We start from the raw sequence: 26,609 nt of genomic DNA, 5'->3' as shown, positions 1-26,609 counted from the left end.
CATCTTCAGAAGCTGACGTGTAGCTGCCTCCACATGGACCAAACAGGCCTCACCACATACTTGGACGGAGGTTTCGTCGCTTTCATCGGCACGCAGGCGTCTCGCCAACCCGATACGCCTTGTCTTCAAATCAGCAAGGTCCGACAAAGTAAAACTGTTCCCCAGCTCGGCACGCCTGCTACGTCGACCACGATTGCAATTTAAACGACGTCCCCAAGCAGCAACATTGGAAGGAAATTACTCGTGTAAAGAACTTTTATAATCCAAATGGAGCGTTACACTCAAGCTTATCCTGAAGATCAAGCAAAAGGCCCACCAAGCAGGAATGAAAACATTTTATCCTCATCATGAACATTCTTAGGGTCTCAAAAAATGGAGCTTTGTCTCGTCTTGTCCGAAATGTCCTCACAGTAGACAAATAACCCAATAAATAATAACCATTAAAAAGAAGCCGTAATTGTCCAATCTGTGTAGTCCGCCGGTGTGAAAGTACCCAATAATATGGTACAATGAATGACATGAATGCACAAGGTCAATAGGTCATGAAGTAGAGGACGAAGGAATGTAAGGGCCTGACGGATTGATGGGCCCCATTGAGGTCCGGAGGGAGATGTCTACTACCCAACGAGGTGCTGCCTAATGAGGCCAGACATTTTTATTTTATTTTTTTTTACTCAACAGTGTGCAATGTTGTTGCACAATCGAGACTCCTTACTTATGGTCGCTGAGCTACCAATCAAAAAGCCAGAATGAAAATCAACAAATTTCTCTCTCAACAGGTGTGGCGAGTCTTTCACTAAAGGTACGAGTGAAACCCGAGGAGTTGTCAGGACACAAGTGATGGTGCTCAAGTTTCAGCTCCAAAGTTCACGGCCCCCTTTCAAAATACACAGCAGGCCCTTGCGGCCGGCGATGCTAAGAGGTCATCAGGTCACTGCCGAAGACTCCCTTGTGTCTAAATAGATGCGCGGTTGACTTGGACAGAAGGGTCATTCCTTTACACATCCCTTTTCTTTGTCTTGCCGAGTAAAGGGGCCGGGCGGTGGTCATCCGCCCCCTCCCCGGCCACCCATTCGGAGACCCCTTCACCCCCTCTCTGTCCACTCAGGGGGAAAATAGCTCCATTGAGATGGAGAGAGGGCTCTTTCATAAAAAGGGTGAAGTTTAAAAAATTGTCTCACATGTCTTTTGGAGGGACGGCGGAGAAGTCCGGAGGTGACGAGGTCATTAGCTTGGCATCTCCATCAGTGCTCCGACCCCTTTGTCCGGGACAATCCTCTCCGTGAGAAATGCCCTCAGTCAACCCCACACTTGGCCCGGAGTTTAACTCCCCCTCTCCCCCCCCCCACCTCACCCATTGTTGGTAGACACAAAAAGCATCTTTTTTCCGCAAAGCTCGTCTCGCGATCAAAACCAAACATTGTTCGACTGCCTCCGACTGGAAAGGGATCGCCGGCAGCTGGGCGACGAGCCGCTCCCAACATCTGCTCTTAGGTCTTACCTTCGAATATGGCGGCGTTCCTCCTCAAGTTGTTTGAGGAGCTCATCGATGCATTGGTTGGAGTCCATGTAGTCCTGCCATGAGGAGATGACAACAATAAGCAAAAGAATTCACTTGAATTGGGACAATATGTTTGTTTGGCGGGAAAACAGTCGAGGAGCCGGAATAATTCACTTCCCAAAATGGATGCAAGGGGATCTCCTAACTATCCAAACAGCAGCAACGTCAGCACTTTACAGACAAAAATAAATAAAAGACACATAGCCCGAGTGTGTGACTCCATAAATACCTCTGCTTGAGCAATTGAAACTAGATTGCCATCTTTTTTTTTTTTTTGTAATGTTTGCTCAAGCAGACAAAACGTCTTCCTCCCATTAGCATTTCATAATGATTTTGAGTGGCGCACAAAGCCAATTGTTTCTTTTGTGAAAGGGCTGTCAGAGGAAATATTTACAGGCTACATCAAACACAAAAAGTAAGGCTGCCTGAGTCAGTGTTGTCATCAGGGAAGCCGGCTGGCTCCTAATGACAGGGCCTCAGAAAACATGCAGGAATGCCAGGAATGCCGTACGCTCCTTGTCATGTGGACGCTATTTAAAGGCAAGATTTAAAAGCCCCCCCGCTCACGTGTGGGTTGCAATCTTAGTATATCTTCAGCCTGGCTTGAGTTCTGACAGCTTTTACAGCACCAGAGAAAAAAGTGCAGCAGAAAGCAGTTCCTCACAGATCTGGACTTGTTCAAACTTTATCTTAAGCATGTTTCTTGGAAGCTTGGAACTGTTCAGGACAACTTAACGCTGCAGCAGAACATCGCTGGAAAGGTTTTCATCGCATGAAATAGTAAAAACATGGGGAAAAAAATATGTTACGCATTGCTTAAATAAATAAAAAATAAAAATAAAGTAATAAAATATAATAAATAAATCAATAAATGTCGGTTTATGTAGCTTTGCTCCACTAGTAAAATTATCATTATTAATTAAAATAAAATAAAACGATTAAATAAATAAATTCACATTATTCCAGTGACCACATTGGCGTTATCATGATTGCATCAGAGCGCTTGGCCTCACACCTTGCTGAGGTCAGCAGTTCACGAGAACTACAAGGTTGTGACCTTTGCCCTCCATCCCTTCACCGCCGCCTGCCTCGGCTTGCAGGGATATTTCTGACAGGTCGTGCCAGCATGAACTCTTGGATGGTAACGCCAAACCCAAAATTGCAGCTTTGACAAACACGAAAGCCTCAGTGAGCCAATTGGCCAGGGAGTAGAATGCAAAATGTGTTTTTGTGTGTTTTGTGTGCAGAGAAAACATCTCGGCTATCCACAATCAAAAACCAAACATTCCCACCGGCCAACAAGCAAAGACTTCTGCCAAAATTGAAACATTTTTCCACCTGTGAAATCAGTGAGGTCTTTACAAACATACACTGAACAAATGCTTCCAGTTCACCGGACATTCTTTTCCTGCTTCTCCGACCCGAATGCCAATCCGGATTACCTTCGAGCTATCTGATGTCCCAAGTCTAGCGGCGCCTTTTGCCTCGGCCAGCCCAAACATCAACACCTCACCACCATCAAGAATCGTCGGCGGATTATCTTTCCAAACACGAGCCACCGGCAGCGCTCAAAATAGCTCCCCTTGTGTCGGACTTTTTTATCGGGCTCTTTGAGTTGCACAGAGCGTCCTATTCATGCTAGCGGGGGAACACTGGCCAAAGTGTTCACGGGGCAAACCGCAAACGGGAAATTGGGCAAAGGAGATGAGGAGTGACGGTGTACGATGTTGTGTTAGCAAGAATGCTGTGGATATTCCAGCTAGCTTTGCTGCTAGCTGCGCTAACAAAGCCACACTTTAAATATAGCGTAGCACCTGTGTTATTCCTTCTATGACTTGCAGTAATAGCCCAATTCACCTCCGATAAAACGAAATAATTGGTCTGTATTTATGTTTTTACTTCAAAACCACTGAGGACAAGAGGGGTGCCCAATTGCCCAGAGTTTTTACAAGCCCAGGTTTTATGACCATCTGGGGGTTCATTTTGTGCCAGGTGCGGTAAGAGCGGGAGATTTTGGATCGGGGGTTGCCGATGAAAGAAATGAAAAGGAAACAGAGAGCCGAGGGGGGGCGAGGTGAGGCTGTCGCTGCTACAAAGAGAATGCCGGCCGGCCGGTCGGTCAGAGAGCAAAGACGAGAGACCGCTGACTGCCGCTTGCCCCCAAACGAGACGCCGTCTCAGCATTCCAGTCGTGACTTGGAAATGAGATGAAGGCCAAAGTGATAGAGGAGGGAAAAGGGCAGGCTGAGCTGAGCTGAGAGTGATGCCAAACAGATGTTTGCTGTTTCATTTTTCAAGCGCCAAGGGGAGCTTCTGTTTCGCCTTTGACGGGATTACGGCACACCTTACTGACCGGTTCAAATTTGATCTAAGAGCCCTGAGGTTGAGGGTTTGAATCCAGGGTATGGACGGACGGACGGATGGACGGACTCCAAGCATATCTTGTTCCAGAGCAATTCCCAACTGAGCTTGATGTTAGCTCTCGTCTTTTCACGCCTGAGTCTGATTGATTGCCTCAGCCCATTTGAGCGTCAAGCTTGTCGACCCAGGTGTCAGGCAGATGGTGAAGCTGCTGAAAAATATTCCCGCATCTCCTCCTTGAGAGCCCATTTAAGATTCCAGACAACCTGAGAAGTTGAGCATACAGCTGGAGATGATGCTACAATTGCGGGATTGCTTCGGGAGCCATCTACAAATATCAATGAGAAAGAGATGGGTTGTGGTGACCTCTGACCCCAGCGCCGAGCTGGAGTGCAGCGATTAATCCCGGGGTCATAAATGATTTCTCATCTTTTCCCGGCGCCAAAAGGTTGCAACTTGAATGGAGGTACCCAGAGGACAAGCACGCACACATGGGCGTTGTAAATCTAAGCCGCCCCCTAAGCGCCAGCTCCAACTGTAAATAACACGGCCCTCAGTCAGCGCTCCATGTTGAATAATTCATCAATTTCTTTATGTCCTTTGGCGCACCTTTGGCGATGTTCTTTTGCTTTGGCGTCGGAGCGGCATTCCGAACTCAACGTACATGACATCAAGTCTTTGCACGAAACTCGCAATAATTCAAGCCCATCAACGACTTGGATCGCAGACTCGGAATTCCAATCTGACTCCAGAGCCAGACACGTGCCATATTTACACAATTAATGGCACGACTTCCTTGTTATCTTCCCATGTGCAGTCTTATTTTTAGCAGCCACGCCACTTTTAATGTTTCCAGATGCGCCCCGTCGAGGAATTTGACAAGAGGGCTGGTTCTCATTAAGCTTCTCAAACTGGGGTGACATCAGAGGATTTCTTTTCGACTTTACGGCCAATCGCGCTTTTCAGTGACGTGTCAAAGGTCGATTTTATCGATAAGCCCTTCTTTCTTCGCAGAAATACGATGTTGTTGCTTTTTGCTAACATTAGCGCACCAAAATCAGGTAATTAGGACGCGGCTGTGGGAAAATGTTGCAACGCAAGGACCTAAACTTCCTTTGCTTAGACCAGCTATTTGCTCTTACAATAACAACACTGTTCTATCATTACTACATGTTTACTCAGCTAACCCTTTTATCATGGGTGCCCCCCCCCCTTTCCATTGACCCCATCAGCCCCTTCTAGCAATTCATTCTCCCATTCTCTGAAGCTTCTGGAAGCTATTTCTCAAGCGGCAATGGCCAACGGGGTTGATTGAAGTGAGGTAGCGGCTTCTTTGGAAGGCTTTACAATAGCTGGCCCATCAGATGCCCTCCACCCATGAAAGCTGTTTGCCGTGGCATTGTACGTCGCACACTGGGCCATTCTGCATTGTTCACTTGTAGGTCACAAGTTGCACCGAGCGCATTGGGTGTCTCCATCGATGGAGGCCGCACGGCACGGCACGCCACGCACGATGACGCGGTGAGCCGTGAAACGTACACAAAACATACGTGAAAGGAGGACCTGGAGTCGAGCCATGTATTCTGGAAATGGGTCAGAGGCTTATTGACTAAAATATTTAGCCCCGATCTCCCCCCCCCAAAAAAAAACCCCACCATCTTGTCTTTATGATAAAAGAAATCCGAAATAAAGAAATCAGCAAAATTGAGACGATGCATGGAAGGTGACAGCGACTCCAGCTGTATCAGCAGATGGATGTCGGGTCGCAGCTTGATCGCCCTCGGGTCCTCACAATTGTCCCTCGGTGACCGCTGTGGCCGTGTACAAAGACAAGCATTGACCACTGACGCTACACAATCGGCCCCCGAGCATCCCCCCCTCCCTATTCAAAGTGTTCACCTGGGGCCCGGCCCGCCTCATAAAATCCTAATCAGGGTTCTGATGTCTGGCCGTAGCGAGCGAGCACGCCAGGAAATCATTCAGCGCATCACCGTAAAAGTGAGTTATAGATTCATACAGCTCATATCGTGTCCTCTGAATGCCATAAAGAGGACAATTGTTTCTAGACAAGGATGATATTGATTTTTTTCCATCTAGTCATCAATTCATCTTGAAAAGGAAGAAGCTTTTTTTTTTATTTGACTAAATTGCTGGGCAATGTACTTGGAAAATGGAGTGACCGCTAGAAAGGGGCGTCTGCGCCGTTGTGGGAGTGAACACAGCAGACTTGCTTCTAAGCTAATGGAAGTGGCTCTTCTTTTCTATTTTAAATTTAGCGCAGGAGAAGCTTGCAGTCATCACTCTTAATTCATCTTAATCTTTCAATGCAGTTGCTCCTACAGTAAAAAAAATACAGATGCGATTTACAGTCCAGTTGGGCCGTGATATTTTCTTGGCCAGAAATATCGCATTCACTGTCAAGACACACTTACGTGAATTTTCCTGTAATCATCCAACGAGTCGACATTTGGTTTTACAACTTGCTGTAATCATATTGTCACGATAGCTTTAAAGTACCACAAGAAGTTTAAGTGCATACTTCACAAAACTAATGAGTCCAAAATATTTCTTACCTGCGGCAAAACGCAAAATCAGCAACTCAATGTCACCAAGGGCGAAAAGCTCCGCAACACCTTGTTACACGGCAAAGGTGGCGCCGTTTGAGTCGAAACAGACAGTCTGTCTCCATTTTTATAATGCGTCCGGCCCGCTGCTTAGCATAAAAGCACTTTAGCGAGAAATTAAGGGAGCGGTGCCTGCTATAAAAATAACCGTGGCTTTAAAACAAGCCAGACAGGATTTTAACCATTTTCGAAACACAGGCCAGCTCTGTACAGGCTCAACGCAAAACATGCAAATGTACAATGTGTGACGCATCAAGCAGCCACGCAGGTGATTTCCTGCGCACAATACCGAGCCATCGTATGGGGGGGATGACACACACACACACACACACACACACACACACACAAGAGTGTGTTGTGCAAATGACCCTTTGAATCTGTCACTGATGAAAAAGTACACAAGCCCCAGGGACGCTCGGTCAGGGTCGCTGCAGGGACAGCTGGAGGCGACACGTGCACACGCACACGCACACACACACACACACACACACACACACACACACACACACACACACACAACACACACACCGAACCCTAGGGATGCGCACGTGGAGTCGGATACATACATACATATATATACATATATATATATACTATATATATATACTATATATATATATATATATAATTTTTATTTTTTTATTTCATTCATTCATTCATTTATTTATTTATTTGTATAAATTATATATATATATATATAATATAAATATAATAATATAAATAAATAAATATGATAATAAAATTAATATAATTTCAACAACTGTGCACACGTTTTGGTCATTGCACGTGACCTCCTAAGACGCTAAGCTTACAACATGGATTGATTTCTTCCATAAATTAATTTCTGTATGACCACAGGTAGCTGACAGTCATGATAAAATAATTAATCACAACTAACTCCATTTACCCGTCGTTTTTTATTGGATCCTCAGTTGACTACAAAAAAAAGATGGCCTCAATATTTGGGAATTGTGTGCGTGCTGCTCTGCGAGCTAATCTATGCAAAGCTCTAAAGCAGAAACACTGTGTGCTTAAAGCCAATAAGGCGCTATCAAAACCAGGGCAGAGTTAATTAATCATCTCGGCATCCTTTTCATGGCCCTCCCATGACTGCCCCAAGGGCGTGTGTGCGTGCGAGTGTGTGCGTGTGTGTGTGCGGGCACGAAGGGAAGCAGCGGGGTGGTGCAGCTTGCAGCTGAGGGATATTTGCATAAAGTTAGCAGGGTAGCAGATTGCAGCGTAATCCTCAAAATACTTTTAATTTGCCAAAACACAACAAAAAAAAAAAAAGAGCACCTTTGTATCTCATCCAGGAAAATGATTTAACACTCACAGATTTTATATTCACACATGAACGGCTTTTATGATTTTATGACACTCTGGTATTATTCATGACTATCGATTTATCTTTCATATTATTTTTGGGGATTTTTATCCTGTTTTTTTATTTCACAAGTCCTAGCCAGCCGAAGATGATAAAAAGTAGGCCCGCTCGCCCGGCTACACACGAAGGACATAAATATGGGCCGTCACTCGCATCTTCAGTGCAAGTGTAGCTTTCATTGGCTTGCCAGTCAAAGCAAGATGAAAACGGCCCCCGGGAACCCCGACAAAGCGTAATTTTGATCCAGACTCCGGAAAAATAAAACACGAGTGGCGATGCCAATACTTTTGATGTATGTTGCTGCATTCAAGCATTTCAGGTTCAGTGGGTCAGAATGTGTGAGAAGGTTCGGGTTGGGATTTAGGGGTGGGAGGGGGAGGGGTGGGGGTACTCTGGAGGTAATCTGGGCATGACAGTGAAATAGGATGGAAAAATTCAATCACGCATCACGAGGCTGTCCGGTTCGTTGCCGTTTGTCTCGCTTCTTCTCTTTTTATGAGCCATTAGTCATTATCCAGTTCCCATTCATGTAATTAAACGGACGATATAAGGCGTCGTGGAGCTCAGCAGATACTTTGTCAGTCCGACTTCCTTCCACTGAACATCTCCTGCACAATTGGAGAGATTCCAAGCATGAAGAGGTGCTACAGTTTTTTTTCACAACGGCCCGTCACAGTCCAAGATGCAGGCAGGTCAAGACGCACAGATGTCAAATTGAGGATGGCAAGTCAGAATGCGCTGCATCACGGCTCGCCTGCAAGTGACCTACATATGCTGCACGGATACGCTTCACCTTGCATCGCCGATACCGTCAAATAAACAAGTCGAAATATTTCAACGTCAGCTCATAATCTGCCACCACGAGTCGCTAACCTGCAGCAATCCCCGTCTTGCTGGAGGGTAGCCTGAATATGGGGCAGTCTGCCGTCTGCCCCGTTTTTTTGGTCTTCCCGTACGGGATGGAGGGATGACACTCACCGCCAGTTGCTGGAGCAAGGGAACATTCCCGATCCTACGGACGGAGCGGCGGGCAAAGCGGCTCATCCCGGCTGGCGCTCGCCTGCTGCCTCTTCTTCCGCCTCATTCCCCACTTCTGCCCCAGCTGAGTCTCAGCTTCTGTATGCCACGGCGTGCGCGTGCGTGTTTTGCCCCCTGTTCTCGTGTGGAACGTGTATGAAGTGCGTGTCGACGCAGGCGGTCGAGTGTCTCGTCTGAAATCTTGTCTGTTCTCAGCTTTTCAATATTTAATCCTCCTTAAGAGACTTTTGTCACGTTCCAAATGCACTTTGAGTTTCCGATCATTTGAGAATCGGCTCTCGTTTATGAGCACGGGCTGATGCAACGGCGCTTCAAGTTACAAACATCATCAGTTCCGTTTGAAACCTGAAACGTTCTACAAGTGAGGTGCGGTTTCCCATTGAAATGAATGCAAATGCAATGAATCCGTTCCAGCCTTATAACTAAGCTACATTGATCCACAGTTTCAATCCAGTGTGACTGAAAATAAATATTGCGTAAGACACTAAACGTTCTACAAACGAGGTGTGGTTTCCCATTGAAATGAATGTAAATGCAATTAATCCGTTCCAGCCTTATAACTAAGCTACATTGATCCAGTTTCAATCTACTGCGTGCTTGAAAATAAATCATGAGTATGAAGACACTCAACGTTCTACAACCGAGGTAACGTTTCGCATTGAAATGAATGCAAATGCAATTAATCCGTTCCAGTCTTATAACTAAACTACATTGATCCAGAGTTTCAATCCAGTGTGTGCTTGAAATTAAATCATGAGTAAGAACACACTATTATAAAGAAGCACTTTTCAAAATACGACAGCTGTCCCGTGAACCTAACCCGGGGGCTACGCTGATGATTAACGCGAGCTGAGAGGCAGGTAGTGTTTTGTTCACGAGCTTGACCAAATTTATGACATAAGTGGCGGGTAGAAGTAATTCAGTCGAGCCGTGTGAAGCTGCAGGTTTGCCGAAATGCATTCCTGAAAGATGATAATTATCAGCTAAACGGGTTCCGCCCTTCTTGTTTATGAAATGTGAGAGGTGGATAAAATAACATTTCAAATTCTACACGAATACACTTCATCACGGATATGCGTGCCAAGTTTGTAATCACGGATGCTTTCTTGTCGATGAGCCATCACGCCGATTACGGCGTAATGACCGTCTGACTATTCTGGTTGCGGATGTAATGCTTAAGATTAAGATCGATTATTCAAAATAAAATAACCTGCACGTCCAATCCTGACACTGGGCCATTTGCATCGTATAAACAAACGCAACTTTGATAGGGGACTTCCTCCCAGCAGGGTGAGGTTAACACCCAATGTAAACACTGGGCGGATGTAACGTGAAATTGATAAGAGCAAAAAAAAATCCAGCAAACAAATTCAATGATGTCAAGTGATGTCATATCAAATTCTTCCAAAATAAGCCAAACAACAACTTGAGTTTATACTTTCTTATCTGCGTACGCACGAAAGCTACGTTTAGGGAAAATATCATTCGGAGCTGATCTTCATTCTGATTGGTCTATTAACTTTGTTTTTAATCATTAAAGGTTAACCGTAATTATCGTTCCTCTTCATTAAATCGTAGACACGGAAAGAGAAAAAGGTAACAGACTCTCGAGGTGTGTGACTTTTTACGTCATTAGTGAGGCGCGACACGCAACCTGTGACACGGGTCAGAGAGTTCGGTGCCAGGCGGAGAAGTGGCTACGAGTGTATGTGCCAAGCCGGGGGAAAAACCAGGTCAGTCAGAAAACCCGGCTGTGAGCCCAAGCCAAATGTAAGCGACCGTAATCACCTGCAATCCGCGCTCAAACAAACGTTACGTTCACATGAGGCCCGATGGCTTGTAAGCGGTCCAATAAAAGCACAGGCCGGTGACTGGCAAGCTGGGAAAACATGTCAAAAACGGCGTGACAGTTATTAAAGCAATTTTACAAGCAAACAGGGCAGGGGGGGGGGGTCTCCACTCTAGAGTCGGATCAGCCCAGTAATATTTTTGTGCGAGATGACTCCTATAATGTGTCATATGGAGCTCAGGCGACTCTGATCCCCCCCCCCCCCTTTTCAACTTAGCCTCTTGTTATCCGTTATCTCTCAGCATGAGTGCACGGCTGCACACATCAGGGTCTTGCAAAGACAAAACAAGCGCGGATGACAGAGCGAGCGAGGACGTGGAGCGTTTTAGCTTTGGGCTGATGACTTTTTTTTTTTTTTTTTAGCTAAATGATTAAGGGAAATGTCAGCATTAGTTGTAATGCTGACAGAAATCCATCCATCCACATGGATTAGATCTTTTTGCCATTTGGATCATGATGTGATTTCCCCCCCCCCGAATATGATGGTCCAGTCCACTCTATCTCATCCTTACATTTGTTGTCATGCCACATGAAGATGGAAAAACTGAAATGAGCTCATTTTCACGATTTCAATCACAACGATTGCAAATCGAATTAATGTGTGCGCAGTTTGTGTGCATGACTGTGTGTGGATGCGACAAGCAAACACCATTTTACTGCAAAGATGAGTTTTTTTTTTAAACTGGACCCCAAACCTTGTTTAATTCAAAATCCTGCAGAAAATTCCCAAACCGTATCTCACCTCCACAGAACTTTTGGCCAACTGAGCCATTTCCATCCACACTTGACCGCCCCGGGGGCGGCACACGTTGCCAGTGACCTAGTTTCAATCTCACCGTGCACATCGCCGCGTAACGCCGAGCTTCTCCACTCCACCACAGGCAGACGCTCGGTGATAAAAATAAATAGCGGCGTGGAATCAACCCAGCAACACTGCTCTTATGTAATCATGACAGTGCCCCAGTTACTGGGTCCTTCCCGAGCTACGCAATCTGATTCCGATTTCACAACGTGCCCTGCCTGTCACAAGGAGGGTGATCACACAACAATGAAATGCTGACTCAGCCTTCCACACCTTCCACAAATCCTCCAAAAGTTACTACATGCTACGAAATGTGTGAAGCGGAAATTCAATCCTCCACTGACACGACAAGGCAAAGTGGTGGTTCCCATTTCCTGTGGATGCACATGTGAGTGGGCGGAGCTACGTTGTGCATACCCGGGGGGAGGAGGGGGGGGGGTCAAAATGTGACACAAGGCAGCGCATGACTACGCTTGACATTTTAAAGAGGCACTTGCAAACCGATTCACCTTCAGTTAACCTCCGGCTACAATCATTTTCCACCCCTGATAACGGCCCGTCAATCACTCTGGTGTTTCGTTTTTTTTTGTGCGCGGACGCTGACATACCATGCGAGGCTTTTAATGAGTGACGGACTGCGTGTGACAAAACGTGTGATCTCCCGACGGCTGTGAACGCCCCGCTGTCTCTCTATATCAGCACACATGTACATCATATGGAGCATCTTGATCCAAAATAATATTCACCAGAGAAGTTGTATTAATAATTGTGGATCGCTACAGATTTGTTTTACTCGTAAAACAGTTTTGGCTCTGACCAACCAATCAGCAGACACATAAATATTGATTATGCGAAGAGATAAAATGTGATGCAATTGCCGACCTGGTTTAAATGGCATGTGAAATTCTTACAACATGGTTGAAATCTAATTGGACAAGCAAATCCAACCTCCTCCTCATTTAAAGCAGAAATATTACAAAATAAAGTTCACAGAATGAACGTTCATGGAAGAAATGGAAATTAAGGTTTGCCGGGCCTGATGTCCCCACACAGGAAGTGAAAAATGATCTTTTTCCCCAGAGGCATATTTGCATGATCACTGTTGACCCACTGTCACAAGAAGAGTGATTTTTTTTTTCTCTCATGTTCTTACCGGGGGGCCGAGGGACATTCTCTTTACGTTCCTCTCCGCATGGCTGCTCAAGTTTCCTCCGTCCGGCGCTGTTTCAATCACCTGCGACGCTCTGCGGGGAGGAAAAGGGGCGGAGAGAGTCAGCACCTTGCGTCCGGCGGCTTCTCGTTCTTTTTTTTACCTTCCGCACAAGATCAGAGTCCAAGTTCCCTCCCTTTTCCCCGGCTTGACAAAGCTGGATCTTCCCGCCCATTCCACCCGCCCCGAGCCCTTTTGTTTTTCTAGACCTCTCCAAACAGCGCTGGGAACCAGTTGGACCTGGCTGAGGCCACGGCCGAAGATAAACACTGCACTTTATGCACACTACTCCTGTACAAAGAGACCATAGCGGCGAAAAGACAAGTCACCGCACTTCCTCGCTGGAGGTCAAAGGTCGGCCGATGGATGCCCTGAGGTCAGAGGCCTTTAAAACACAACCTGGACTTAGCTTAGCAAATAATAATAATACACCTGCTAGTTGAATTCATACGAGGATCATCGGAAGCATTTAGAAATTGATGTCATGTCGCATGAGTGCACTTGTCAAAAATCCTCACACGTCGACGCGACGCGTCCCGTTCGGTGATCGACGCGAAGCCTCGGCACGTTTGACCTCCCGCGCCGCGTTTTCGAGCCCGCTGCCCCATTTCTGAACGACCGCAGGGCAGTTGAGTGGAGAGGGAAGCCGACTAATCAGTGACCAGGATGTGAAAAGCGTTAACGTCTCGCTACACATGTCTCGTCGTAATTACAGTGCGGGTTTAAAGCTTGGATTTCATGTCGATGAAACAGCATCGGGTCATGAGAAATTGAGATCAAAAGGTGTCAGCGCCGCACCTGATTGCACTGACCTGACGCCGAGAGCATGGCGACGTTTTCATCGGGTCGCCGGGAGGAGATTGCGGACGGAGCGGAAGTGATAAGTAAACACATTCATGTGGCCGCTCAGATAAGCAAGCTGATAAAAAAAAAAAAAAAACACTCACTCAATTGGAGTGCGTTCGCAACCACTTTAGAGACGGCGAACTTGGATGAATTTCTAGATAATACATTTGACGTCTATAACCGTCATTGGGAGGGAATGAGTTCATTTAAAAATATTTCTTTTGGTAGGGCTTACTGGTTCTGTACTACTCGGGACTGATCCCCCCCCCCTCCCTTTCTGATTTGCTGTGATTTACACCTAAAGCAATTACAGCGATGTTGAAGCGTCTGGGCGCGACGGCGGCGGCGGCGCTGACCTCCACGGAGCGACACGCGTCGCCGCCCGCAGCCGGCCATCCGAAAGGAGGCAATCAAAGGAGGCCAGGAGGACGCTGACATCTGGGAGTCTTTGTGCTGGAAGCCTAATTAGATACCAGGATGATGGGCGGTAGTTTTGGTGTCAGCGTGCATGCGTGCGTGTGTTAAAGGTCGCATGAGGGCTCTCTCTCTCTTTTTTTTGTTTTTTTTTCTTCTTTTTTAACATCTGCTGCAGGAACAAGGCGGGCGGGCGGGCGGGGGGGGAGCCCCAGACAGCTTCAACACAACCAGGAGGATAATGTGAGTGGATAACAGCTTAATGAGAACACTTAGGCCCCATTGAGAGCTGGCTTCTCCCAAACAGAGGCAGCGTACACGACTCCATGAATATTGATCGGCATGGCTCTTTTGTCAGCTATTCATTTTCACGCTTTTTGGTCATTTGATGTGAGATACAGTCGATACTATTGCGCCTTCTGTCGGCGTCACGAAAGGAAACATGTTGAAAAGCTTCTCGAGCGGTCGAGTGTTTGGATAGCTGTTTCCTCGGCCGGCCCTTGGTCTTCGTAAAGATTACATACGTGTTTAAATGACCATCTGGGGGTGAACCATAATGGTGCAAAGTTTGAGATTAGCACAAGTTTTTTTGGGAGGGGAGGCCATACAGTGGTCGATGGGGGGGGGGGGGGGGGGGGCGTAATTAAATTCAGAAGAGGATTAATTATATCCGTCAAGTCCTCTGACTGTTTTATCTCACATCGTGAATGACTGCTACGATTATCTATTGGACTTTTTCAATTTGGGGGGTTATCCAATTACTTTCCATTCATTGAGTGTGTGACATGCGGAGAGCGAGATCCATCTGCAGCAGCACAGATGGTCGGCGCTGATGAGATGTTTCGGGTCCCTCTGCTGGCCGACCCGTACGAACCCGCTGGACGTGACGTGGAATTACGGATGTCAATGGGGTAAAGCGGTTTGTTTTTTTGATTTTCCACGAGCAAATCGATGGTTATGCTGGATGTTGGCTTTGCGTTTTGACGATGAGGCGTTTATAGCAGGCCGGCAACTATAATTACGTTTTAGTATGTAAGAAGTGTGTGTGAAAGGCGGGCTTCGCTGGACTGGAACTAATGAGGTTGATGAGCTAACGATTTGGTCCGCTTTCTACGGGTGGTCACATGTCATTTTGCGGTTCCGCTTTCCAGAGTTACTGGAAAAGGCTGCGAGATTCACATTCTTTCTTTGCGCATCATTATGAATATCTTGATTATTCATGTGTGAGTGTGTCATAAAAATAACACATAGTGAGGTTGTATTAAAAGTGCATTTGGAAAAGTAACAATTTTGTATTTTGTTTTGGAGTCAAAGGTACAGCAACATTTTAACAACTTTGAAACTAAGAAGCCAACAATGGTACAGGCAAGAAAATAAGCATTCAAGGTCACATGGGTGAGGTCATGTCTGAGAATGATGAAAAGAAAAAACTAAAGGAAATATGCGCCATATTGACGGGAACAGGGGGACCTGACAGAACAACCAAAATAAGATGACACAGAAATAAAATAAATAAAATAAAAATAAATAAATACTATAAATAAAACAAATAATTAAAATAATAAATAAATAAATAAATAAATAAAATGACTAAATGAATAAATAAATAAAATATACTGGACTATTGTGATCCTTTTTTATTTCATTCACAAGCACCATGACTAGCTATTGGACTTTTTCCCTGTCTGGATGACATCATTAATATCTCAATATTTGGTTACGCCTAACCTACAATGTACTTAATCGGCACCCCAGGCCCAACTCAGATGACTGACTGAACCGGTTCTCCGTGCAAAAAAAAAAAACATTCAAGGAAACACAAATCATCTGCAAACAAGAACGATACAGATGAGGCTTCGAAAGGAGGAGGAGGAGGTGCAAGAAAAGGAATAATTAAAACCCAGTTGATAACATGACTATGCCCAACTTCAGGTACAAAATAATATATAATGCCAGGGCCCAATTGGAATAAAGGAAGACTTTCCCCTCCAACTTTTGGTTGGCATGTAGGCATCAAGTGGATGTTAAAGAAAAACTGAGTTTAACATTCTCTCAGATTTCTGCTGATTGCTGGAGAACTGAACTCAGCATTCGCTGGAGAAATCCAACTATGCTAGACTAACCCAAAAAATCTGATGTGCATTTCATATTTTGTATCTTAAGATTGGATGTCGACTCATTTGTCAATGCAGTCATTCAAACTTTCACCCAAAGGATGTTTACATTGCACGGGACATTTAAAGCATTATTTCTATTTATGCACAGATAGTCAGAAGGCAAACTAGTTGGAATGCAAGCTTACCGTGCAGCGGCAGGCTGGTTAGAAACCGGCATCTTGCCCTCGGAGGTAGTTCGACGGCATGATGAAGTGGAATTTCCTTTGATGGCAGCTGAAAACATGCTGCTGCAAATTCTCCAGGAAGTGTTGCAGGGGCTGTGGGCCGCCGGGCTTGTCTGCAGCAACACCCCACAAGACTTGTAAATACAAAGCGGGCAGGCGGGCGGGCGGACCAAAAGTGAGGCGAAGTTGCTCATGACATCAGCTGTTGACAACTCGCTGGCTACGAGTTTTTTTTTTTTTTTGTAAACAAACATACAAAAGCATTACTATGCATGGAATTCCTTAAGTGCAGGACAATGTGTTTTTCTTTGCGATATTAGTTTTCCTTTCGGGGAGTGTCGTGTGTTTACATAGTCTTGGAGCTGCTGAGCTGTTTTCCTGACTCACATGGCTGCTGCTCTGCTCTTACATTCCTCAAGTGTGTCGGCTTGGCAGCCGAAGCGCGTCTGTCCTGCCTTGCCTTCTCATTTAAATGGACGCACATGACAAGCAAGTTTACTGCCAAGTCGATGTCTAACTCTTCGAGCCGGCCGGCTGGAGCTTTTTTTTTTTTTCATTGGCTTCTCTGCAGGGCTCCCACATTCCTCTTTGCCATCCACCCAACGAATCTCAGCCCGAATGTTATATTTGGTGTCTTTTAACTTCTCCGAGGATGCATATTAAGTTGCAAATCAAATTGCATGTTTGTGAGTTGTTCCTGGATGACAAAAGCCTCGCTGGATCTCAGCTGCCCACTGCTTGACTTGCGCAACCGCAGCAAACAAACGAGCCTGTCTTTTTGGTGCATTCCTCTCTGACCGTGATTCCATTCTCTTTTTGCATTCTTGCCCCCGAAGTTCGCAGCGCATTGTAACAATATTAAGTAATATTAAATTAGCAGCAGCCCAAAAGGTCATTTTTGGAACAACAACAGCTAAATAATACGCTCAGTGTCTCGGCTAGCTTAGCCAGTGCAAGCAAACAATCCAACTAAATGTCAGAAGCTAATCGCATAATAAACCTTGTATGAGTGACTGCAATATTGTTTACTAATGTAAGAGACGAGCGACAATATTGACCTTTCAACTTTGGGATTTACTGCTAGCTTCATTTTCTTCTGTGGTTTCACGATTTTTTGAACTACTTTGCTGACAGAGAGCAGAAACATTCAATTTGTGCCATAAGTAATGTTGAAGTTGTCTTGTTGCGAAATGTTTGACTTCTCGATGAAGTCCGCTTTATCTGAAGATGCGTAGCGTCCTGTTCTTGCTGTATGCTCACTGGCTTGGTTTTGCCCCTCATATTCAATGGGTTATTGGTCTGTTTTTATTCATCGCTCGTTTTATTTTATTTATTATTTATTTCTTCTTGTTTTTGTTTTGTGTCGCCTACTTGTATGTCTCGTCACCGTGGGATGGAGGAAACGGAATTTCGGTTTCTTTGTGTGTCTTGACATATGAAGGGATTGACAATAAAGCTGACTTTGACTTTGACTTTGACTTTGACTTTGAAGATGTGCACGAGGTCATCTGGTCAGGAAACACAAGTCGTCACGCCATCTTAAATCACAAGCTGCTTTCTGCTTCCGCTCACACTCGCAACTTGATGTTAGGGTGAGACACAACTCAGCGATTTGGCTTTGGGGAACTTCTCTTTAAATAAGTCTGGTCAGTTTTGCTACTTAGATTGCATCCCACTTGAATGTACAAAGTGGCAATTTTTTTAAACAATTATATTGAATTTTAATTATATTATTTCAATTCTAATTAATTTATAATTATATTCAAATAATCTATAAAAATATATTTTATTTTAATTATAATATAATTATCTTAGTTTTTTTTATTCCTGAATGAGTAGGGATTTTTTTTTCACCTCTTTCCACTCTGATTCATGCACCCATAGGCACAACATGTTGATACTTTAAAACTGTTCAAAAACAATAACAAAAATTCCTTACATCCGTATGTCTCCAGTTTTGTTTTTTAATGACGTAGAATGGAGATGTGGTTCATATGTGAGCCGAGACTGGCTGGCGACCGGTTCTGGGTGTAGTCTTTTTTTTTTTTTTTCCCCAAAGTCAACTGATCTGCAGTAGGCTGCAAACATGCTAAGTATAGAAAAGGGATGAATTGATGGATGTACACATGGCCATTATATTGAAATGTTTTATGATGCCGTGTTGGGGCTTAAAGGCAACTGCAGTCTGCCCATTGACAGGAAGAATTTTTTTTGCCGATGTCAGCCACTTTCAGAGAAAAACTCAACCTGGGAAGATTTACTATCGATGCAGCAGGATGGAAAGCAAAAAAAAAAAAAGAGCTCTTTGCAGTCTGACATATCGCAATAAATCAACGATGGTGTTTCATCTGCAAGCGAAGAGGCTTTCATATCTTTTTAAGTGTCAAATGAGACTCAACTCAATTTTTAGCGCTTGTCGGCTTCATTCAATTGAGTTACGATCGATGATTTCCTGTGACGGTGTTCCTGTGTCCACCCAATCGTCTATTGAGGACTCCACAAATCCGAGACTTCAGTTCAGTGTGCATCTGTAATATTCTTATGTCCATTTTGTGTTATCTTCTATCTGACCTATTTGCCTCCAGAAGCTGGGTTGAGTTATCTACAATACTTCGTGTGAGGTTTCACACCCTTTTGCAGGGTGCAGTAAATCTAAAGACATGAGCCGTGCGGTCTGGCTCAGGGGCGGCCCACATGTGAAGAAAAGAAAACAACTGTGGAGGCCTGTGGGAAGAGCTTCGGATGAAGCACTCAGATAAATGGAGACGCAGATGTGATAGGCTACTGTGAATTAGAACCTGATTTAATCATATAATTGATAAAGCACATTCAAATTAAATGGGAAATGTAAAGAAGAAAATCCAAATGTGACTTTGGCGAAGTCAATATGAATTATTTTGCATTAAGATGTGAAAGTTCAGCACAGTGTTGCTCGACCTGCCTCAAATTTGCCCCATAACACAACAAATAATAATGGTAATGTAATAGTTATACACGAACACGTGCCAATAAGCGTGCCTATTGGCTTTTGTTTGGCATTTTCGCAAAGCGGTACAGAATTAATGTGAAGATGGCGCCCCCTTGTGGCGAAATAAAGAACGCAGACCAGCTTTCACTACTTTATAGTACTGTACTCTATTGGGTAAGGTTTTCACATTAAAGTATGTGCTGCTAGCTCAAGTATAAAAAGCAAGAAAAAAACTCACACCATTGTCAAAACTTGATTTGAATGTATATAAATAGAAATAACTACATTATGAAGAGGGTCTTTTTTTCCTGGGATCAGGTTTTGGAATAAGTGCAAGAGCGTGTTTAAAGAAAATTGTTTTTATTTCATTACAAAACAAGCACAACTGCTTAAAAACCTTTAATATGTTATATAAAGTGTTTGTAATGCAGATGCAGGAGGTGCAGCATGCATGTACATTGAACTTCTTTCATCCCACTGCAACACAACAAAGGAGATAAAATAATAGGGAGGAGCGGGGCATTCCGTCAGAGTCGATGCATATTCGTAACCAGTGGAAATCTGGTCGCTCCTCACCTATCGGGGCTATTTAAGGCTATCGAATATCTGTACAAGGTTTTATTGACATGAGATCATATACAGTGAAACGATATCATTATATCCGACACGAGAGCTGCACTCATGTTAACTCCTTGAATGATTACACAGTCTTCTTTTGATGACGCGGTACCGTTCAAATCTCAATAACAAATCAATACCTGAATGTGAACGAGTCAATTAAGATTGTAAAGCCAGCTCTGGTATTGGATAGTGTTATATAGTGCAAGTGGTGGGTGTACACTGTGGCTATATGCTCAGAAGAAAAAGCTCGTAGGTCTCCATCCGTTTGTGAGTGCGGGCCGGCTTGCTCCCAGTCCTCAGGCAAATTGACCACAGCAGAGATAAAACTAGGATTTGACGGTCGAGGTTTTGGAAAGTAGTTTGTGATAAATCCAACCGTCACCCTGGCGGAGAGAAAAGGAGCTCGAATACGTTCTGCATGGAGAGGTTACACGTCGAGTTAGGCTGGCTTACCTCCCTGTCGAAGTAGCGGGTCCTCCAGGAGGTTTCTGTCTCCGCCCGGTGTCTCTCCTCTGAGCGTTGCCTCTCCTCCAGGATCCGCTTGTGCTCGGTGGCTTTGTCGATATCTTTCTGCCGCAGGGCTTCGGTAACGTGCTGCCACAAGCGCCTAAAAGAAATGTAAACATTAAAAGTTGGAGCGGAACATGTTCTTGCATGATATTGTTGCATACCAGACAACGCCCGTCTGTTTTGAATGTTTGACTCGTTAGTAATTACGCAGCCCCTTCACAGCATTCGGTGTGTCATCGCTCTTTATATTTGTTTTCCATTTTATGTCATGTGAGGTCACTTAGTTTTACATCCTGTATGTTTGACATGAATTGTACTGCACTTAAGTCAAGCCAGTTGCGTTTGAATGTGCTCTCTCAAGACATTTAGAACGAAAAGGAGCAATAGAGTCATGCAAGGCAAACAGATGCATGGTGAAGGAGACTTATTTATTTGTATTTCAATGTATTTACTTGTATTTATTCATTTATTTATTTATTTTTATTTATTCATCTATTATTTTATTAATTCATTTTATTTATTTATTTTTTTAACCAGGAAAGTCCCATTGAGATTAAAAACCTCTTTTACAAAGGAGTTCTGGCCAAGAAGCAGCAAATGTTACATTAACACAGCTTAATAAAATTGACATTAGCATGACAAAAAAATGGTTGCAATTTGATAAAGTCATCTCCAGTGCTCTCATTTTGGACTTAAAGTTGGTCAATGAAACAAGTTAAAAAAATAAAACTTGAAAAAAATGTACAAAATTTCAACACAAGTTGATAAATGCGACCAACGTGTATAATGGAAAAGATAATGGAGTCCCCTGACCTGGATTCGGTCGGTCCTTGCATCTCGATGGGCCGGACCCACTTCCTGGTTACAGGCAGTTTGGTGACGTCGACCGCCCGGGTCTCGCCGTTGGCGTAAGTGAACTCCAGAGCGCCGTTCCACTCCCCCTGAATGCGGCACGCCACCACATTGGTCGGGTTGTGTTTCACCTCTGCCGTTACTCTACATTTAGGAAAACAAAAGCTGTCACCTTCCTGTTCTACACTTCAAAGTGAAGCGCCGTCCTTACTTGTGCAATTTGCCACCATAAAAGGGTTTGGTTTGAAAAGTGATGACTGCGGCGTAGCCCGTTTTGGCGCAAGTGATGTTAACCTTGCCGCCGAGTTCCACCCAAGGGACGGTGAGAATGGAGCGTGCGTATGCGCATGGCAACGTGAAGGTGTATTCTTCATCGTGTTCCAGCAAAGTCAGGCAACCTAACAAAAAAAAAAAAAACAATAAGGTGTTACACATTTGAGTTAATGTGAGGCAAAAAAAGAGCTGCTAACCTTCGCCGATCATGGAGACGCCAATGGACATGCCCATGAACTTGCTCTTAGTCCACACGTGAGTATTTACACACATGCGCCTCTCCTGGCATTCTGCATAAAACCCAGACACGGGGGGATGGTGGGATACTTGCTCAGCCACAAAGCGCACTTGGTAGAAATCTTGGGAGGGGGCGGGGTCAGGTCTTTCTGGCGAGGGCTCGGCCGACGAGGCCTCCGCTGTTTTGGGGACTTTCCAGGAGCAGTGGAAGGTCTCGCCGATGATGGGGTTGTAGGGCTTCTTGGCGATGGCGCCCTTGCGGCCCTCGTGGAAGGAGGTGAGGTAGTACTCCACGAAGCGGACCATGCGTTCCTCGGGGGTGTCGCCGTCCGTGATGGCCACAAAGAGTTCGGGGTGCGACATGAAGTCGGCGTACATCTCCAGTAGAGAACGCTTCTCCAGGATGAAGGTGGGAAGAACAACCTGCGGCAGGACGACCGAAGATTAAAATGGAGAAAAGGTACTTTCCGTGCTAGTTAGCTAACTATCTGCCTCGGTGATGACTTAATAGTACCGTATTTTCCGCCCTAAAAGGCGCACCGGGTTATAAGGCGCACCTTCAATGAACGGCCCATTTTAAAACTTTGTCCATATATAAGGCGCACCGGATTATAAGGCGCATAAAATAGAAGCTATACTGCATCAAACTGAGGTTGACTAGGGTTGCGGTATGCATCCACTAGCCAATAACCAACGAGCCCTCTGTAAACAATCGCGTTTCTCAAACGATCTCCTATAAAATGATCAGAACTGACTAAAGTTCGATCTAACGCATTGGTACTACTTACCTATGTTTCCCTTCCATATCGATCCGTAGATTTACTCGAAACATTAACAGAGCAGCCTATTTTGACATGAAATAGCCTGGTACGTATAGCAGCTATCGCAATAGCATTACCCATCCGCAAAGTCTCACGAGCCTCAGTTCGCAATCTCCCATGAGCCTCAGCAAAGTGTAAACAATCGCGTTTCTCAAACGATCTCCTATAAAATGATCGGAACTGACTAAAGTTCGATCTAACGCATTGGTACTACTTACCTATGTTTCCCTTCCATATCGATCAGTAGATTTACTCGAAACATTAACAGAGCAGCCTATTTTGACATGAAATAGCCTCGCGGGTACAACAGCTATTCGGTGACGCCCCCTGACTACAGTTGCCGTAATGCTGGGAAGCGATGCGACCTTGTAATTTACTAGTCGTACTAAAACGTACTGAAACATTTTGGCAGAGCACTGTGTACAACCAGTATGGATCAACAAATTCATCAGTTGATCCATATATAAGGCGCACTGGCCTATAAGGCGCACTGTCGGCTTTTGAGAAAATTTTAGGTTTTTAGGTGCGCCTTTTAGGGCGGAAAATACGGTATTTAGTAAAGCAAAAAGTTGTTGGGCCAACAGACTGTCCGCATCAACATTGTGGGTCATGTGACTCAGCTCAGAGCAGAATTCTGACACTGCATAAACATTTCTCGATTCAAATCTGATTAAGAGATGTACTTTTGTTTTATTTAGTAAAGTTTGGTGTTTCGTTTTAAAGCACGGTGTGGGAAAAAGAAAAAAAAAAAAAAAGAATGGTTTTTTTCCTCTCTCTCTCAACACATGGAACTCGACCTACCCGTGTGAGGTCCATGCCCAGCTTCAACTGCGAGAGCAGGTGTAGGATGACACTGCGCTCCTCCTCCACAGCACACAGGTCCTCCTCTTTGTCCGTGAACGAGTCGGCAACTTCATCCTGAGCGTCAATGTCTTCTTGCTCCTGAAAGACAATAAGGAATGAAGATACGTCTTCGACCCGAGCCCACCATTGAAATCTTCCCGTTGTCTTACCCCAGAGAAGCTGCAGGACTCTGGGCTGCTGAGTTCCAGCCCTCCCTCCTGCAGCAGGTCCTCTCCTGCTGTGAAGCTACCCAAGGAATTGCTGCCATTCTTCAGGATGTCGGGCAGCTTGGGCTCCAGCCACTCAATGGTGGATCCTGCCATGGGCAGGAGGTGCAGAGCAGTGGGTTCACAGCTACTCATCAATGTCCCCACCCCTCCCTCCCTCCCAGCCCCCCCCCCAAACACACGTAAGGCCAAAAAGGTGGCCCGCACTACAAGAACCCGAGCGGTGCCGGGCAAACGTCTCGAGTTCAAACGCAACCGGAGCCTTGGATCGGACGCTACTTGCCCCGCCGAGAGGAAACACGCTCATCCTTTGATCGCTTGGGGACCGCCGGTGCGGCATCTTTTTATGCAAGCTTAGGGGTGGGCCGATCCCATTCAAATTCACCTCGCCTGTTGCCGGGCAACTTAATCTGATTGGCTGTTGCCGTCGGGGCCGCCTGATGAAATATGCATCGGGTAATGAGATCTGCTTCAGCAAAGCGGGACATGAGCTGACTGTTTTTGCCGTTTCAAATGATTTGGAACAGAGAGTGAACGTTGACGTCAAAGATGATTCTGACATACGTGCACTGTACGTGTGCGGCACTTTGAAATTGTCATTAAAAGTGCAGCATCGCATTGATGTCGTCACGACCCGAGGTCCAATTACTCTTGAAACAGGTGGCAATAATGAGTACAGCTCCCTATCAATAATGCAAAATGATTCCACTGTTTGTCCAGTTTGGAGAGAGACCTGTTGTTCCCTACGAGCACTTGTGGGCCTTCTCATTTGCGCAAATTCTGTTTCCCATTCATCACAATTTGAATACACGCAAAGGAAAGGAAACAAAGCGCCCGCCCACCTGCCATGGATCCTGTCTGCCTGGCCACCTGCTGCAGGTTCAGAATATGCAAGCAATCGTTGAGGCAGGTCATGGTAGCCATGGAGGTCGCCTTGAGCATAAGAAGATCCTGGTCCAAAGCGGACAGACCAGGAGCTGCGGGGAGGCCCTCTATTCCTTGGATTAGGTCTCGGTGCTGGCCTTGAGCTTGGGTCATCATCTAAAGAGGCGAATGTGTGGTTAAAGGCTACAAAATGTCAATAAAATCTTTTAAGACATCTCTTCACAAAGTTACTCATTGGTGGAAATAGATGGAACAGTTATAGAGATTTCTGTCAATCAGTGTGGAGTCAAGGGCTTCATTATTTACTTCTCTGGCTTCGAGAAGGTGATCAGGTAGCAGGGACCGCTTGCTGGAATACAGTGAGGAGCCCTTGTGTATTTGCCAGTTGAATAATGAGGAGGGGTTCTGGCTAGGTCTCCGCATAGACATAGGTGAGCTACTGCTGCCTTGAGACACCATGGAGTAGCTGCGTGACTTGGGTGGAGGATTGCTCTGAGCACAAAAGTCACACAAAGTTGGATTCAAGACAGTGGAATTATATTTGCCACCTGTTGCAAAACCAGTCTTACCTTTCCCATGGCCTCAGTGTGATGCTGCGTGCAGAGTTGCAGTCTGCTCACCCAGTGTTGTCTTTCTTTGGCGTCGGTGGCTGAGAATGATGCATGAATTAAAAAAATGAATATGGTTGGGGTTATTCTAGCAGTGTGCAAATTAATCCCTGCTCCAACAGCCCTGTTATCAGGACAACTTCAATCTTAACATACCTCAGAAATTATGAAATGATCACACCAAATTTTAAATAATCTGGTGTTAGTCTTGATCAGGAAAGGGCAAAATTATCTTTATGCATGGCCTAGAAATAAAAGAAAAATCAGAACGAGGTCTGAGGAAGGTGTTCAAACACACCCCTGAGCTTGTACTGCTCTCCACTGATAGCGTTGACAGTGAATGTGTGCGAGTCCTCATCACTGGGGGAGATGACCGCTCCGGCCAAGGGCAGCATGCCACGGGGCTTCTGAGGCCTGGATTGCTCGTTGACAAAGTACTCCAGCAAACCTGCCTCGTTGTTCAGGACAAAGAACCTGGAGAGAAATCGATAAACATGTCCAACTCTGGAAATGGCAATGATCATTTTTGTATGCAAGTAGGGCACATCACCTGTACTGCCAACCTGTCACCAAGTTGGTGTACTTCATCAAGTAGCCATTGATATTCTCCATGTGGTCACTGGCATCCATCATGCAAAAAGGAGAAACACAGAAGATCAGAATCATTGGGATGGAGCACACAACCACAAACACACAAAGTGGCTTTTTCGATTGCCTCGTAAATACGTCTGGTCAAAAAGTAAAGCAGCTGAGCCCAAATGCAACGTGCCAAACAAGTCACTCGCTAGTCGCTAGTGCCAAACTCGCTAGTCGTCGTTCTTGCCACCACTCCTGTATGTAATAAACACACAATACGATCGGATTCAGTAACTAGCTGTCCAGCGTCACCAAACTAGAAGTACTCGCCTGTACTGCCAGCTTTTTGCACTCGCTCTCCCCGAGCTTGGAGTCCTATTCTGGGGGAATACATCCAATTTGCTTTCGTTGTCCGTAATTCGTATTGCTGTGATTTCCCCTTGCATAGTCACTGGCAACACCACCACCACCACCTTTAGCTTAGCCGCAGTCTGCTGGACTTAAGCTAACCCGTCCAAACAAGACAACGTGATTAAAGAAGACGACGTTTCTTTAAAATGTAGAGTGACGTTCCAAATCCTTTTCGTACCGACCATACAATTTATAGAAACCCATTTGTCGAGTTGCTATTCTAAATAAAACCTGATAAAACATGTCCAGCCAGCTTGACAGTCTTCCTGGTGGCTCAACCGGAAACGCATCACGTGATTCGTCATCGGGCAATTCAAGCAAATGCGTGTTTTCTGGATTCATATTTG

General features: G+C 45.1%; 2 protein-coding genes across 3 annotated transcripts in view; both read right to left on the bottom strand.

Annotated features, from left to right (window-relative positions):
- Positions 1 to 16,560, bottom strand: part of LOC119131813 (nck-associated protein 5-like) — a 56,988-nt gene extending 40,428 nt beyond the window's left edge. Inside the window, exons 1-3 of the mRNA XM_037266552.1 lie at positions 16,392 to 16,560; positions 12,773 to 12,863; positions 1,502 to 1,575 (exon numbers count right to left, since the gene is read on the bottom strand). Of these exons, the coding sequence (XP_037122447.1) occupies positions 1,502 to 1,575; positions 12,773 to 12,863; positions 16,392 to 16,489 (263 nt within the window). The 5' untranslated portion in view covers positions 16,490 to 16,560. The remainder of the gene's footprint in view (positions 1 to 1,501; positions 1,576 to 12,772; positions 12,864 to 16,391) is intronic.
- Positions 16,561 to 19,741: 3,181 nt separating this feature from the next.
- Positions 19,742 to 26,560, bottom strand: LOC119132166 (oxysterol-binding protein-related protein 11-like). Of its 2 annotated transcripts, none has more exons than XM_037267184.1 (13): positions 26,494 to 26,560; positions 25,826 to 25,894; positions 25,574 to 25,749; positions 25,237 to 25,316; positions 24,974 to 25,159; positions 24,625 to 24,823; positions 23,726 to 23,871; positions 23,514 to 23,654; positions 21,852 to 22,314; positions 21,593 to 21,779; positions 21,343 to 21,525; positions 20,473 to 20,626; positions 19,742 to 20,402 (listed from the first exon to the last, which is right to left on the bottom strand). In XM_037267184.1, the coding sequence occupies exons 1-13, from the start codon at positions 26,550 to 26,552 to the stop codon at positions 20,346 to 20,348; spliced, it is 2,100 nt and encodes a 699-aa protein (XP_037123079.1). In that variant the 5' UTR covers positions 26,553 to 26,560; the 3' UTR covers positions 19,742 to 20,345. The 2 variants fall into 2 exon arrangements, with proteins under 2 accessions (XP_037123079.1, XP_037123070.1); XM_037267175.1 differs by having other exon boundaries at positions 26,182 to 26,553.
- Between the last annotated feature and the right edge of the window lie 49 nt (positions 26,561 to 26,609).

Source organism: Syngnathus acus, chromosome 2 (genome assembly GCF_901709675.1).
Source record: "Syngnathus acus chromosome 2, fSynAcu1.2, whole genome shotgun sequence".
Lineage (NCBI taxonomy): Eukaryota > Metazoa > Chordata > Actinopteri > Syngnathiformes > Syngnathidae > Syngnathus > Syngnathus acus.
The sequence above is the reverse complement of the archived record's forward strand: the minus strand, read 5'-3'. Positions and strand labels throughout refer to the sequence as shown.